The sequence below is a fragment of the Mytilus trossulus genome, chromosome 1 (genome assembly GCF_036588685.1).
Source record: "Mytilus trossulus isolate FHL-02 chromosome 1, PNRI_Mtr1.1.1.hap1, whole genome shotgun sequence".
In the NCBI taxonomy this organism is placed as follows: Eukaryota; Metazoa; Mollusca; class Bivalvia; order Mytilida; family Mytilidae; genus Mytilus; species Mytilus trossulus.
Window position 1 is genome coordinate 100,882,500 of NC_086373.1, and position 13,744 is coordinate 100,896,243.

General features: G+C 32.4%; 1 protein-coding gene across 1 annotated transcript in view; it reads left to right on the plus strand.

Moving 5' to 3' along the window:
• LOC134693898 (serine/threonine-protein phosphatase 6 regulatory ankyrin repeat subunit B-like) overlaps window positions 1–5,727 on the plus strand; it is a 67,201-nt gene extending 61,474 nt beyond the window's left edge. Inside the window, exons 26-28 of the mRNA XM_063554847.1 lie at window positions 1,662–3,030; window positions 4,127–4,279; window positions 5,297–5,727. Coding sequence (XP_063410917.1) covers window positions 1,662–3,030; window positions 4,127–4,279; window positions 5,297–5,448 — 1,674 coding nt within the window. The 3' untranslated portion in view covers window positions 5,449–5,727. The remainder of the gene's footprint in view (window positions 1–1,661; window positions 3,031–4,126; window positions 4,280–5,296) is intronic.
• Window positions 5,728–13,744: the final 8,017 nt, after the last annotated feature.

Consider the following 13,744-nt stretch of genomic DNA (forward strand, 5'->3'; position numbering starts at 1 on the left):
TGTAGGATAGTATGTAGTTTTAAAATACACAATTGTTTTTGCTAGAAAGCGTGCAGTTATTGCAAACACTTCGACACAGTTCCAAATTTTCGACGGATAACCGTGTCGAAGTGTTAGCATTAACTGCACGCTTTCCAGCAAGGATAATTGTGTATTTCAAAACTAGATAGTATCCGACATTCGGTGCACTACCTTATTTATTAAATTTTATTGATATAAACAAGATATTACGACTATCTGTCAAGCGGTCTGCTCGACTGCTACTTCCGGTGTGTGTATATCCATCACGTGATTTTGATTGTACCCCTTGTACAAACTGACTGAAATGTGCTGTAAAAGGTTTGACACTACTGGCTATGTAGCTTTTAAATTTACCATCTCTCAGTTTAGAAGGAAATTAGACTATGATAAAATATAGTGATACAGTTAAAGGAAGTATAAATGTAAAATATAATTATCAACTTTTAAAAAAAAATTGTATAAAGGTATAAAAATAATGATAAGTTATTTTTCAATATGTATTTGAATTTTATATTTTAATTATTAAATCTTTTTCACCCATCAAACCTTAATATAAGGAATAATTTTGAATGGTGACAAATAAGGGGAAGTTAATCTTGGTTGAAATATTTTTGTAAACCAATAGTGCAATTTATTTACGACCTAAAGCTAAGGTAATTGGTGTTAATTAACAGTGTGTTTGACACCAAAGCTGTCAAGTGAAGCCATGCACTTAATGGATCACTTAATTTGACAGTTTACAATAGCTAGATGAACTTTCTGTTCATGGAAGAATTACGAATTTGCCGGTGTTTCAATTGAATATGACTTATGAAATCAATCTCAAGTCTAAGAAATACGGGTGAAATTGGGTCATTTTCGGAATTCCCAGGTTATTTCAATGACCCAGCGAGTGATCGGGATGATCCCTCAGAATTGTGAAAATCTCGGTTCACACCTGCAGAATACGGGTCAGTTGACAGCTATGCCAAAATGACACAGACATTAACAGCTATAGGTCACTGTACGGCCTTCAACAATGAGCAAAGCCCATACTGCATAGTCAGCTATAAAAGGCCCTAATAAGACAATGTAAATCAATTCAAACGAGAAAACTAACGGCCTTATTTATGTAAAAAAATGTAAGAAAAAAAACAATTATGTAACACATAAACAAACGACAACCACTGAATTACAGGCTCCTGACTTGGGACAGGCACATACATAAATAATGTGGCAGGGTTAAACATGTTAGGGGGATCCCAACCCTCCCCTAACCTGGGACAGTGGTATAACAGTACAACATAAGAAGGAACTATTAAAAGGCTTAACTCATCAGATGGATAAACATACAAGTGGACGTGGCCGGGTACTTATACATCCCGACACAAAAAGACACAATAAACAGATCTGAGAGTACTCACAGCTATCTGACAGCTAGTTCAAAGCCACTAACAACTAATAAAAAAATCATGCATCTTACTTTGTATTTGACCTAATAATTTGTGGGAATTGATGCATAAAGCAATGATTTCTGTTATTAGTTTGTATTTGACCTAATGGTTTGTGGAAATTGATGCATGAAGCAATGACTTTCATTTTAGTTTGTATTTGACCTAATGGTTTGTGGATGATGCATGAAGCAATAATTTCTATTTTAGTTTGTATTTGACCTAATGGTTTGTGGGAAGCTGACAAAGAACAAGTGTCTGAAAGAGTTCATATTGCTTTCACCTGCTCCTGTAGATACTGCTGCCAAAATGTCAAGTAGCTTCCGTCTGCTGGCTAGTAAAGAAAAGGAGAGGTCACGTGACCTTTTGGTTGCTGGGGACTACTGTGAAAACATGGCTACTGAGTTGACTGCAATAGCTGCTAGTTCTAACAGTGCAGGACAAATTCTCAAATCTGTTGATAATCAGGGAACTTCATTTTTAGATGTGTTAATTGAACATGAGCAGAAAGAAGTAGTTTCCCATCCATCAGTTCAGAAATATTTATCAGATGTTTGGATGGGTAATTTGAAATGGACAACATGGAAAATTGTGATGTTATTTTTAGTATTTCTATTTATACCTTTAGTGTGGTTAATAGTATCATTACCTTTAAGACAAAAATATAACAAAATCCCTATAATCAAATTCATGGCGTACCTAGTGTCACATTTATATTTAATGTTCTTGTTTTCACTGACAGTTGTGTATCCACTGACGCCAATATATCAATCAGCATCGTTGATACCACACTGGTATGAGTGGTTATTATTAGCCTGGTTATCAGGTTTACTGGTGTCAGAACTAACAAATCCTGGTGATAGAGGAGGACTTGGATGGCTTAAGGTCATATCTATAGCTGTTAGTGCGATAGGAATATTCCTTCATGTCATTGCTTTTGCATTTCCATATGACGACAGGCTAATATTATTATACATAAGAAATCAAGTCTTAGCTTGGGCATTATTGATGAGTTTTGTACAGTTATTGGACTTCTTATCGTTTCATCATTTATTTGGACCGTGGGCCATTATTATAAGAGACTTACTGAAAGACTTAACCCGATTTCTTGTCATATTACTGATATTTATGGTAGGATTCACGTTACATTTATCAGCCATATATCAACCAGTGTATGCTCCTAAAGATCCAGATCCATCCCTGGGTAACGGGTTAGGTAATGGAGAACCAGCAACATTCATGACGCCAATTGATACATTTGAACTGTTATTTTTCTCTTTATTTGGCTTAGTGGATCCAGATTCATTGCCAACAATTTATCGTAATCCAGCATGGGTAATCACACTGGCCAAAATTGTCTTTGGAACCTACATGATGGTGACACTTATTGTTCTGATTAACTTGTTAATAGCTATGATGTCAGATACATATCAGAGAATACAACAACAGTCTGATACTGAGTGGAAGTTTGGACGAGCAAAACTGATAAGGAACATGAACAAGACATCAGCTACACCTGCTCCATTGAATTTGTTCACCAAGATATTTGCATATTGTCGGATGGCATGTAAATACAAAGGTAAAACTATCCTCATTTCATATCCCCATTTTTGTGTGCGAAATAGTTAATAGCTAACAAGTGTAATGAATAAAGAGAAAATTTAAATTGTAAAATCTTTCCTTCAATTATGAGTTTAACTAATGGTTTGCATTTCAAGTGAAAAATATAGCATATAGAGAGAATAACTTTTGCAAAACTGATTGTCAAAACAAATCTAGAAATAAGTACATTACCAAAGTAGTCAGTTGTCTAAAGGAGTTTTTACCCTTTTAGGATGATTTTTGACCAATTTAAGTGTTTTAATCTTAAATCTTAAGAGCTATGATAGAAAGACTGAAACTTTTATCAGCGAAAAAGATTAGCCATAGAAAGTCTACATTTAAGTTAATATGACTGAAATAGTCCATCAACATCATATTAAATTAAATTTTAAGGTAGAATAAAAAAGAAAGTTACTGGGCTATGTCACAGATTTTGGTAAATATTGCATACAACTTTTGTCAACCACTTCTTTTTGGTACAATGACAAATATGTCACCTTTTTGGTAGAGAGAAACTTTTAATGGCTTACAGCAGTATGAATTTATGCTTAATTTAATGTTATGTGGTATTTTTTTTTATCTAGAACAATGCTTTTACTGTAGTATACCTTGAAGACAAAGTCTGTGAATCTATTTTTATTTTAAATCATACAAACATACAGGTAATGTTTGTTTTTTACTAAATTCACAATATTATTCTGTTTTCTGCCATCCAATTTGTCATCCTCTCCAACAACAGAATTGCACATAAGGGATTCAGTAGATACATCTGATACAACAATATTTAGTAAAACAAACAGTGTTTTGTTATGTTTTTCTTTAGTTGCAGGTAACAATAAAAAATCTAGTGTATTAAATGAACAATATTCTGCAAGCTGTGAAAACCAGTGCTTCAAAAAACGATTTCTTTCAAAGATTTAAAGCACATAACATGTTGGGTGCTGTTACAGAACATATAAAGGAAACATTTACAAACAAACCAAAATTGTGTTGTCCTTAAATCTTATAGCTCCATACTGGTTTAAGTTTTCTTTGGTTTTTATTTGTCATTTATTGTTTGTATATTTTTTCAGGAAAGTTGTGTTCTGCCCAAGCTAAGGACTATGTAAATGATGAAGATGACAATGATGCCTTGTCTGATTCACGATCTGTAGACCTTCTAGCCCAAAACTCTGTTGGTTGGTTAAGAAATGTTGTTCGACGGAACACACAGGTAGCCCCTGAAGGTAAGAACCATTATTCAATGGGATTTTTATTTACGGAGATGAGGTTCACAGCAGCCTCAGACATAGCAAACAAGACTGGTTCCCGTGTGAAACTGAAATATCATTATCAGGAAGAAGATAATAATGGCTGTTCATATTATTTTTTTTGGGATCGATAGATTAATTGCTTTTGGCTTATAATATCATTTATTTTATAGCCGTATTTGGCACAACTTTTTGGAATTTTTTATCCTCAATGCTCTTCGACTTTGTACTTGTTTGGTTTTATAAATATTTTGATATGAGGGTTACTGATGAGTGTTATGTAGACGAAAGGCACGTCTGGCGTACTAAATTATAATCCTGGTACCTTTGATAACTAATAATTGCATAGATTTCCTGATTTTGATTACTTTTTAAGGTTTGTTGAGTTTAATTTTGTTAGTTACAAGTAACATGTTACAGATCATACTTTGGAACCCCAAATCTTTAGTTCATAAAAAGAATGCAGAAACATAGATTTTACCAAATAAAAAATTGTAATATTCTGTGAGAATGAACAAGAGAGATGCAAGTTACCTTTAATGTTTAAGCAACCCAAAAATACAAGGCTGTATGGTGACCTATAGTTATAAACTTTTATGTCAATAAGTCTCTGATGAAAAGTTAATGGTCTCATTTGCAATCATACCACATCTTCTTATAAAACAACTTAAAATGGACATCTAGGTAAAGTTCTCAAAGAAGAAAAAGTGCCTTGGTAAGCTTAACATCAAGCTTTAAATCACCCTAAATGGAGACTCACAAATGAAAACTTATGCACCAGGAGCAAGTAGGGTTTATTTAATTTAACTATATATATAGATATAAATGTTAATTTTGCATAATGTTTAAGTAAGAAAATTATTTCATAAGATAAATGAGAAGTTTTTACTGTATCATTTTTAGAAGTAGGAGACAAACACACTACTTACTCTGGCTTACTTCATTTGAAGTGGTAAATAAATCTTTCTCAGAAATTATGTATTTCTATTACAGATGGATTTTTACGTGTAACTGGTCACCATGGTCCCCAGAGAATAGAAGATGTTGTCGACTGGCCTATGGTGGTACAGAGATATCACTCTATGCAGGGATTTGAGAACCAGGACATGGGAGGCAATGAGAACAGCCATTTACATATGGAGTGAATACAGGATAGAATTTGTGATAATCAAACCAGTCTGTGATCTGTTATACAGTTAATTTAATGTTTTTCTTTTGTGGATTATTTACTCATATCAAACTATATATTGTGGCATACACAAAAATGAAGATATACATGTACACTTAACAACCCAAATGGAAAGAAACAAAATGTTTACAGTTATTGATATTAAATGAAGTTCATTATATCTTTATGTAATGTGACTGTGCTATTATGTACATTTTGTGATATCAAAATTGTAACTTTCATTCATATGCATTTAAATTATTAATGTTTAATGAAACTCTCAATATAGATAAATAGCCAAAAAATGAATCATTTAAAACTCACTATAGATAGGATACACTTTTAGATTTTCATAAAGTTCAATGATGAGGGGGGATAGGACCTTTATTGGGACTTCAGGATTGACCCTTTTGGGGTCTGGGAAATATTTTTTTGGATTTCGGGATGTCAGGATTATACTAATTTAAATAGGGACCTCAGGATTTTGTGTTTTTAAGCCCGGGATTTCAGGATCAGGACACCTCCTATCCCCCCTCAATGATCCGTTATTGACACATAAACTTTTATTATCAAGAAATGTTTTCCAGGTTTCTATTTTCTGAAGCAAATTTTAATATGTAATGTCTTAAAAGGTCTTTTGTATCAAAGTACTCAGTCATAAGGAAAAGTCAAATGTCAGAATACTATATTATCTGGACAAGAAACATCCTCTATTAACAATTTAAAATGGAAAATTGTTATCTTTTAGGGGGATAACTCAAGTTCACTATTTCCATTGAACTTATTTGTCATGGAAATCTTACAGCTTTTTGTATCAATGCTTGACGAAAATAGGATAATCATATGAAAAACTATTTTATTATTATTTGATTGTTCAAAATTATTGGAGACAAAAATGTTTATGCCTATAAAATGTCAAAATTACTTTTCATATTTCTATTTCAAATGACAACTTTAATGTAATAATTTTTATATGTATACTAATGTGCAATAAATTGTTTAAAATTATTGAAGACAAAGTTTTTGTTTATGCCTATAAAATGTCAAAATTACTTTTTTCATAATAGTTTTCTATTTCAGATGACATCTTTAGTGTAATAATTTTATATGTATACTAATGTGCAATAAATTGTTTACAAACATTGTTTTACTATACCCTTCTGTCCTGTGTATACTACAGAAAACTTGGACCATCTGCATATTTATGCTTATATATTATATTATAAATATCTAAGTATGGGCTTTGGTCATTTTTGAAAGCCATACAGTGACTTTCAGATGTCAGCGCGTCTTACTAGCAATCATACCACATTTTCTTTTTATAGTTTCTGTTGTGCCTTTAGAAAGGGTCATATCAGTAGGTGATGTTATAAGTTAAAAAGGGGCCATAAAGACACTTTCTATGGTGTCTATAGGAAAGGGATAATATCAGCAGGTGATGGTACAAAGAAAGAAAGATAGAGACACTTTCTGTGATGCCTATAGGGAAGGGGTCATTTCAGCAGGTGATGTTAAAAATTAAGAAGGGTCGATAAAGACACTTTCTATGATGTCTATGGGGAGGGGCCATATCAGCAGGTGATGTTTATAAGATAAAAGGGGGATATAAAGACATTTTCTATGGTGTCTATAGGAAAGGGATAATATCAGCAGAAGATGTTACAAGATGAATTAAAAAGGGGCTATAAAGACACTTTCTATGGTGTCTTATAGAAAAGGGGTAAGATTAGCAGGTGATGTTACAAGTAAAGAAGGCAGACACTTTCTGTGGTGCCTATATAGAAGGGGTCATATCAGAAGGTGATGTTTATAAGTTAAAAAGGGGCCATAAAGACACTTTCTATGGTGTCTATAGGAAAGGGGTAATATCAGCAGGTGATGGTACAAAGAAAGAAAGACAGAGACACTTTCTGTGATGCCTATAGGGAAGGGGTCATTTCAGCAGGTGATGTTAAAAATTAAGAAGGGTCGATAAAGACACTTTCTATGATGTCTATGGGGAGGGGCCATATCAGCAGGTGATGTTTATAAGATAAAAGGGGGATATAAAGACATTTTCTATGGTGTCTATAGGAAAGGGATAATATCAGCAGAAGATGTTACAAGATGAATTAAAAAGGGGCTATACAGACACTTTCTATGGTGTCTTATAGAAAAGGGGTAAGATTAGCAGGTGATGTTACAAGTAAAGAAGGCAGACACTTTCTGTGGTGCCTATATAGAAGGGGTCATATCAGAAGGTGATGTTTATAAGTTAAAAAGGGGCCATAAAGACACTTTCTATGGTGTCTATAGGAAAGGGGTAATATCAGCAGGTGATGGTACAAAGAAAGAAAGACAGAGACACTTTCTGTGATGCCTATAGGGAAGGGGTCATTTCAGCAGGTGATGTTAAAAATTAAGAAGGGTCGATAAAGACACTTTCTATGATGTCTATGGGGAGGGGCCATATCAGCAGGTGATGTTTATAAGATAAAAGGGGGATATAAAGACATTTTCTATGGTGTCTATAGGAAAGGGATAATATCAGCAGAAGATGTTACAAGATGAATTAAAAAGGGGCTATAAAGACACTTTCTATGGTGTCTTATAGAAAAGGGGTAAGATTAGCAGGTGATGTTACAAGTAAAGAAGGCAGACACTTTCTGTGGTGCCTATATAGAAGGGGTCATATCAGAAGGTGATGTTTATAAGTTAAAAAGGGGCCATAAAGACACTTTCTATGGTGTCTATAGGAAAGGGGTAATATCAGCAGGTGATGGTACAAAGAAAGAAAGACAGAGACACTTTCTGTGATGCCTATAGGGAAGGGGTCATTTCAGCAGGTGATGTTAAAAATTAAGAAGGGTCGATAAAGACACTTTCTGTGATGCCTATAGGGAGGGGTCATATCAGCAGGTGATGTTTATAAGATAAAAGGGGGCTATACAGATATTTTCTATGGTGTCTATAGAAAAGGGATAATATCAGCAGGTGATGTTACAAGATGAGTTAAAAAGGGGCTATACAGACATTTTCTATGGTGTCTATAAGAAGGGGGTAATATCAGCAGGTGATGGTACAAGTAAAGAAAGGGTCGACAGAGACACTTTCTGTGATGTCTATATGGAGAGGTCATATTAGCAGGTGTGATGTTTATAAGTTAAAAAGGGGCTATAAAGACACTTTCTATGTTGATTGTAGGAAAGGGGTAATATCAGCAAGTGATGTTACACGGTAAGAAAGGTCGGTAATGACGCTTTCTTTGGTGCCTATAGGAAGAGGCCATATCAGAAGGTGATGTCATAAGTAAAGAAAGGGTCGATAGAGATACCTTTTATGGTTCATCTTTCACAACAAAAATACATAAAAGAGAAAAGCCCTTTAATCCTTTCGGTAGTATTCATTATTGATTTGTTATCATCAAGAGGATGCACGAAATATTTGATATTGAACGTTAAACAAACCACAATCAATAAATTTATTTATTTCCGTACACCCGCCGATAATTTCCCGTATTCATTGACCTAAACCTCAAAAGATCTCAAAACCTCTCGCATTGAATATTATAGTTTAGATTATTAATGAGATACTAAAAAAGTCAGACCATAACCTTGGAAAAAGATTTGCTAAAGTGAAAGAATGGCTATTAATTTGTTTAGCTTAGAAAATTCCATTGATTATCGTTATAAACAGCATAAATCTACCCCCCCCCCCCCCCCCCCCCAAAAAAAATAAAGCTCTCAGATACAGTTTCAAACTAATTTGTATTATTTACTTGTCAGTTTTACAAGTACTTAGAATTTCTTCTTACTGCTATGTCACTTTTCTTGGAAACTGGTATAATATCATCGTAAATAATTTCTAAAATGAATGTTGTTATCCTAAGTACTGAATAAATAATTCGCAATATTGTCATTTGTCATTATGCACTATACAAAAAAAACCGGTTATATTGTATATCAACAAAGATCGTAAATTAAACGTAATTTCTCACAGGTATTCCTTTCTGATAAATATACAACTGTTTTATAGTTTCTAAGAAAAACCTATAAGATTGAAAAATGGAGGTTAATCGGATAGTCTGTGCAATCTGGGTACTTGTGTTTACGTAAACATACTTAATTGTTAATTGCTGTATCATTTGGTCTCTTATGGAGAGTTGTCTCGTTGAAAATCATACCACATCTTCTTTTTGTGTTTTAATATTTTAAAACACTAACTCTTTACCTCTATTTGTTATATTTGTTCACTACAGAACTATACAAAGTATCAAGAACATATAATACTATCATTTTGAAAACAGTTATAGGAAATGGTTATATGTTGGTATATATATATTTTCCACTGCTGTAACATAATAATGAAGATAGTCATTCACCGAAATAAAATTCTACTGCATACAGACCGAAAACCAAAATATGCATTGATACTGGATCTTAACAAGAGTTTAAATGTCAAATATATTACTGTTGATTTCCCTTGATATATTGTTATACACAAAAAGCAATGCAAACGAGGCTATCTGCATTAAAACAATTTATAATGTAATACGAAATGAAAGTTGGTATGTTTACTGAATGTTTAAAAACTAAACTGACTAATTATAAATTTGGTAACCCTAATATTCTGCTGCATAAGTTCTGATGCACTAAAATACTAAAATATGCACACAAGTGACAGTTACAGATATCATACATATTAGTATTTTTGTAGCATTAGTATATTCGTTGTTCATATTACTTAAAAGTATCATAGAATCTCTGATATTGTTATAACAAAGTGTTTTGTTTTAACAGTTAAGACCTTTTCAAATTAATGATAAATATTAAAATGTTAAGAATACAATTAACTTGCCTTAATGTTTCAGTTAACGGAAATAGTGTCAACGACAGAATCTAGACACACGTATGGTTGTATTCGACAATGCATTTCAAACAGCTCAGCATTAAACATTTTTGTACAATCAGTACAAGTGAATTTTGACATTGAAGTGTGAAACAAGAAAACTAGAATGTCTAAGGACCCTGGTCAGCTTCCGATTAATCATTCTATGGCCATTGAGCAGCGGTGTACTACGGTTGCCTTTATTTAGAATGTCCATGCTGCGATACATAGTTCAAACCGTGTTTCGTAAGATGTGACAGCACCAGGAGAGTTATCGTTATCTAGACTTTAAATAAATTTTACTTTGAGAAACATATATTTTTTTTCCAGGAACTACGAGCAGACAGTTTCTCTAAGAACTATACTATGTTCAACGTATTTGTTTTTGGAAGTCCCTAAGCAAATGGCAAAATCAAAATCTCAAACACATGGATAACAATTGTCACATACCTGACTTGGTACCGACATTTTCTCATGTAGAACTGAATGGTTGATTACTGGTTAATAGATAGCTAAACCTCTCACTTGTATGACAGTCGCATAAAATTACATTATATTTATAACGATGTGTGGACAAACAAACAGACAAAATAAGTAAACATTTCAAAAATAGGGGAACGACAGTCAACATTGTGTTATAATCATAATCTAAAAAAAAAACAGATTGAATTATGATATACAATTTGAACGTTTTGTGTATCTTTATTTATAAAATAACAAAATTCCGAACTCAGAGAAAAATTCAAAACGAAAAGTTCTTAAGCAAATGGCAAAATCGAAAGATGAAACACATGAATAACATCTGTTCTATTCCCGTCTTGGTACGGACATTTTCTTAATGGTTGATTAAACCTGATTTGATAGCTAACTAAACATCTCACTATTTATGACAGTCTCATGAAATTCCATTACATTGACTACGACGTGTAAACAAAGAAATTAACAGACAGAATAGGTAAAAATGTCAAAAAATAGGGGTTCAGTAGTAAATTTTATGTTTTAAAAGCACATTTGCAAAAATGAAAGGCAAAAACACAAAAAATTACCATAGCACAACAAGCAAGAGATAGGATGTAGAAGTTCGGAGTCACATAAAATGAATATTACCAAAAAATAGACTTATAATTGTTTACCAACATGAATAAAAGAATATTATTCAAAACAATTAAAAGTTCTTTCCCTTAAAATTACGATATTTGAAATTTACTTCTTACGACCTTTCTTTTGATATGCGACAAGCACACTTTACTTCATTTTTTTACTTTGTACTAAATATGAAGCAATGTTTCAAAAGTAAAATCACAAAAATATTGAACTCAGAGGAAAATCAATTCGGAAAGTCCATAATCATATGGCAAAATCAAATAACAAAACGCATCAAAAACGAATGGACAAGAACTGTCATATTCCTGACTTGGTACAGGCATTTTCAAATGTAGAAAATGGTGGATTAAACCTGGTTCTATAGCGCTAACCCTCTCACTTTAATAACAGTCTCATCAAATTCCGTTATATTTACATGATGCGTTAAATAAACAGTCACGATAAATAAAATAGTCAAAATATGGGTACACCAGTCATCATCGTATAACAAGTTTAAAAGGGACAATTTAACAGAACACAAAAACATCTTCTATCTACGAACATTATGTCAAACGACAAATATTCGAATTGTTTAATTTCTAAGAAGAAAACACATATGATTGTATAAAATAGGTGTGGTTTTAATAATCGGTGAAATGTGAGTTTATTTACGTTATATTTTAAAGCAATTAAACCCGCGGTAGCCACCCGTTGGTCCAATTTGTACAACAAAGAAGTATACATTTCTTTCTTAACTTCTTCGAAACATAAGATGAATTTAGGTTATTTGATGGATCTTTTATGAACTTGCTTGTGCCAACTATATGGTGTATGTGTCCTTTTATTATCACCTGTGCTTTAATTTAAATAATCAAATACCTCTTTTATTATTTTTAATTCTACAGATCTATATAAAAGATGTTTCAAAACTGTTCCGGGTAAAACATAACCATTCCATTTTCTAAGAGTTTTATTTTGGTTAGGGTATGAAGTTAAATTAATAATTTGATACACTTATTTTATCTATGTTATAACAAAATAATGCAGACGTATAATTAAAATTATCCTGTATAAAAACTAACGCTAGCAAAAACATGAGAAAAAAATCTAGATCTCCACAAGTATTAAAATTTCAAATATATTAATTTTAAATACCCTTTCAATAATATTATAATATATCAAAAGAAATATCAAGCGATGATATCGCCATGTAATTCACCAATGCTTTAAAATAAGCTTTAATCTGATTGTTTAAAAACTTAAAGTCATAAGAAACGAGTAACCGGTGATAAATAATGTTCTACTAATTCTTGAACCAATGCATACAAACATCATACACTTGGTCTTCTGTGCACGAATTTATCATTTTTTTCGTGTAAATTTCGTATAATTGTCTATTTTTTTTTCAATTTCAATCGGTCAGTGTTGTGAAAATATGGCAGGTAATTAAATTTTGTGTTTTGAAGCCGAAGTTTAACGATTGTCACCTGTTTGTCAACAATCGACAAAAAAGCATGGAAATTGAGCACGCGTTTGACATGTAAAATTCAGATAATAGTTTTTAAGGACATCCATGCGTATTGTGATCACCGGATTTTTACGAGATGTGTCACACTGAGGTCACTTTGCATACGGAAAATATGTCGGGGAACTGCTTCCTGGAAGGAAGCAATCAAAATAAAGTAAACTTCTTCTAAATATGAATAAATTAAAGAATTTTCTTCAGAAAAAAGTATACGTACATAAGTTTTATAATGAAAACTATCCATTGAGTTATAAAAAAACGTATGTATATTTTTTTTTATTTGAGGTTTCTTATGACTTTAACTCGTTAAATATGAATAGTATAAACTTCTAACTTCTGCTGCATAGGTTCTATCTGATAAAGTCAAAAATTATAATATGCACCTGAGTGATATTAACAGCTGTTAAATTCTAATTCGTAAACTCAAACGAACATAAAATATTTATCAAATAAGCACAAACTCTTACATGGGAGACGCCACTTGCAGAGACAAGCGCACATTTTATTATAAATATAATATGAGTATAATATTGTTGAAAGTTCATATAAATATATAGCTATTAAGCAGCTGGTACTGGTTTCCCCATACTTGTGGTCCACAAATCTGAAAATAAATAATATGATTAATAATATTATTTATTTTGCAAAATGCTACTGTACACTTTGACTGCAATGGCTCGAATGACTTTAAACCACCTGAGTTCACTCGTGCATGAACTCAATATCCCAATCGAACCGACCTTACTATAATTAACCAAACACGTGTTAACTATAAACAACAACTTTACATATTCGATTT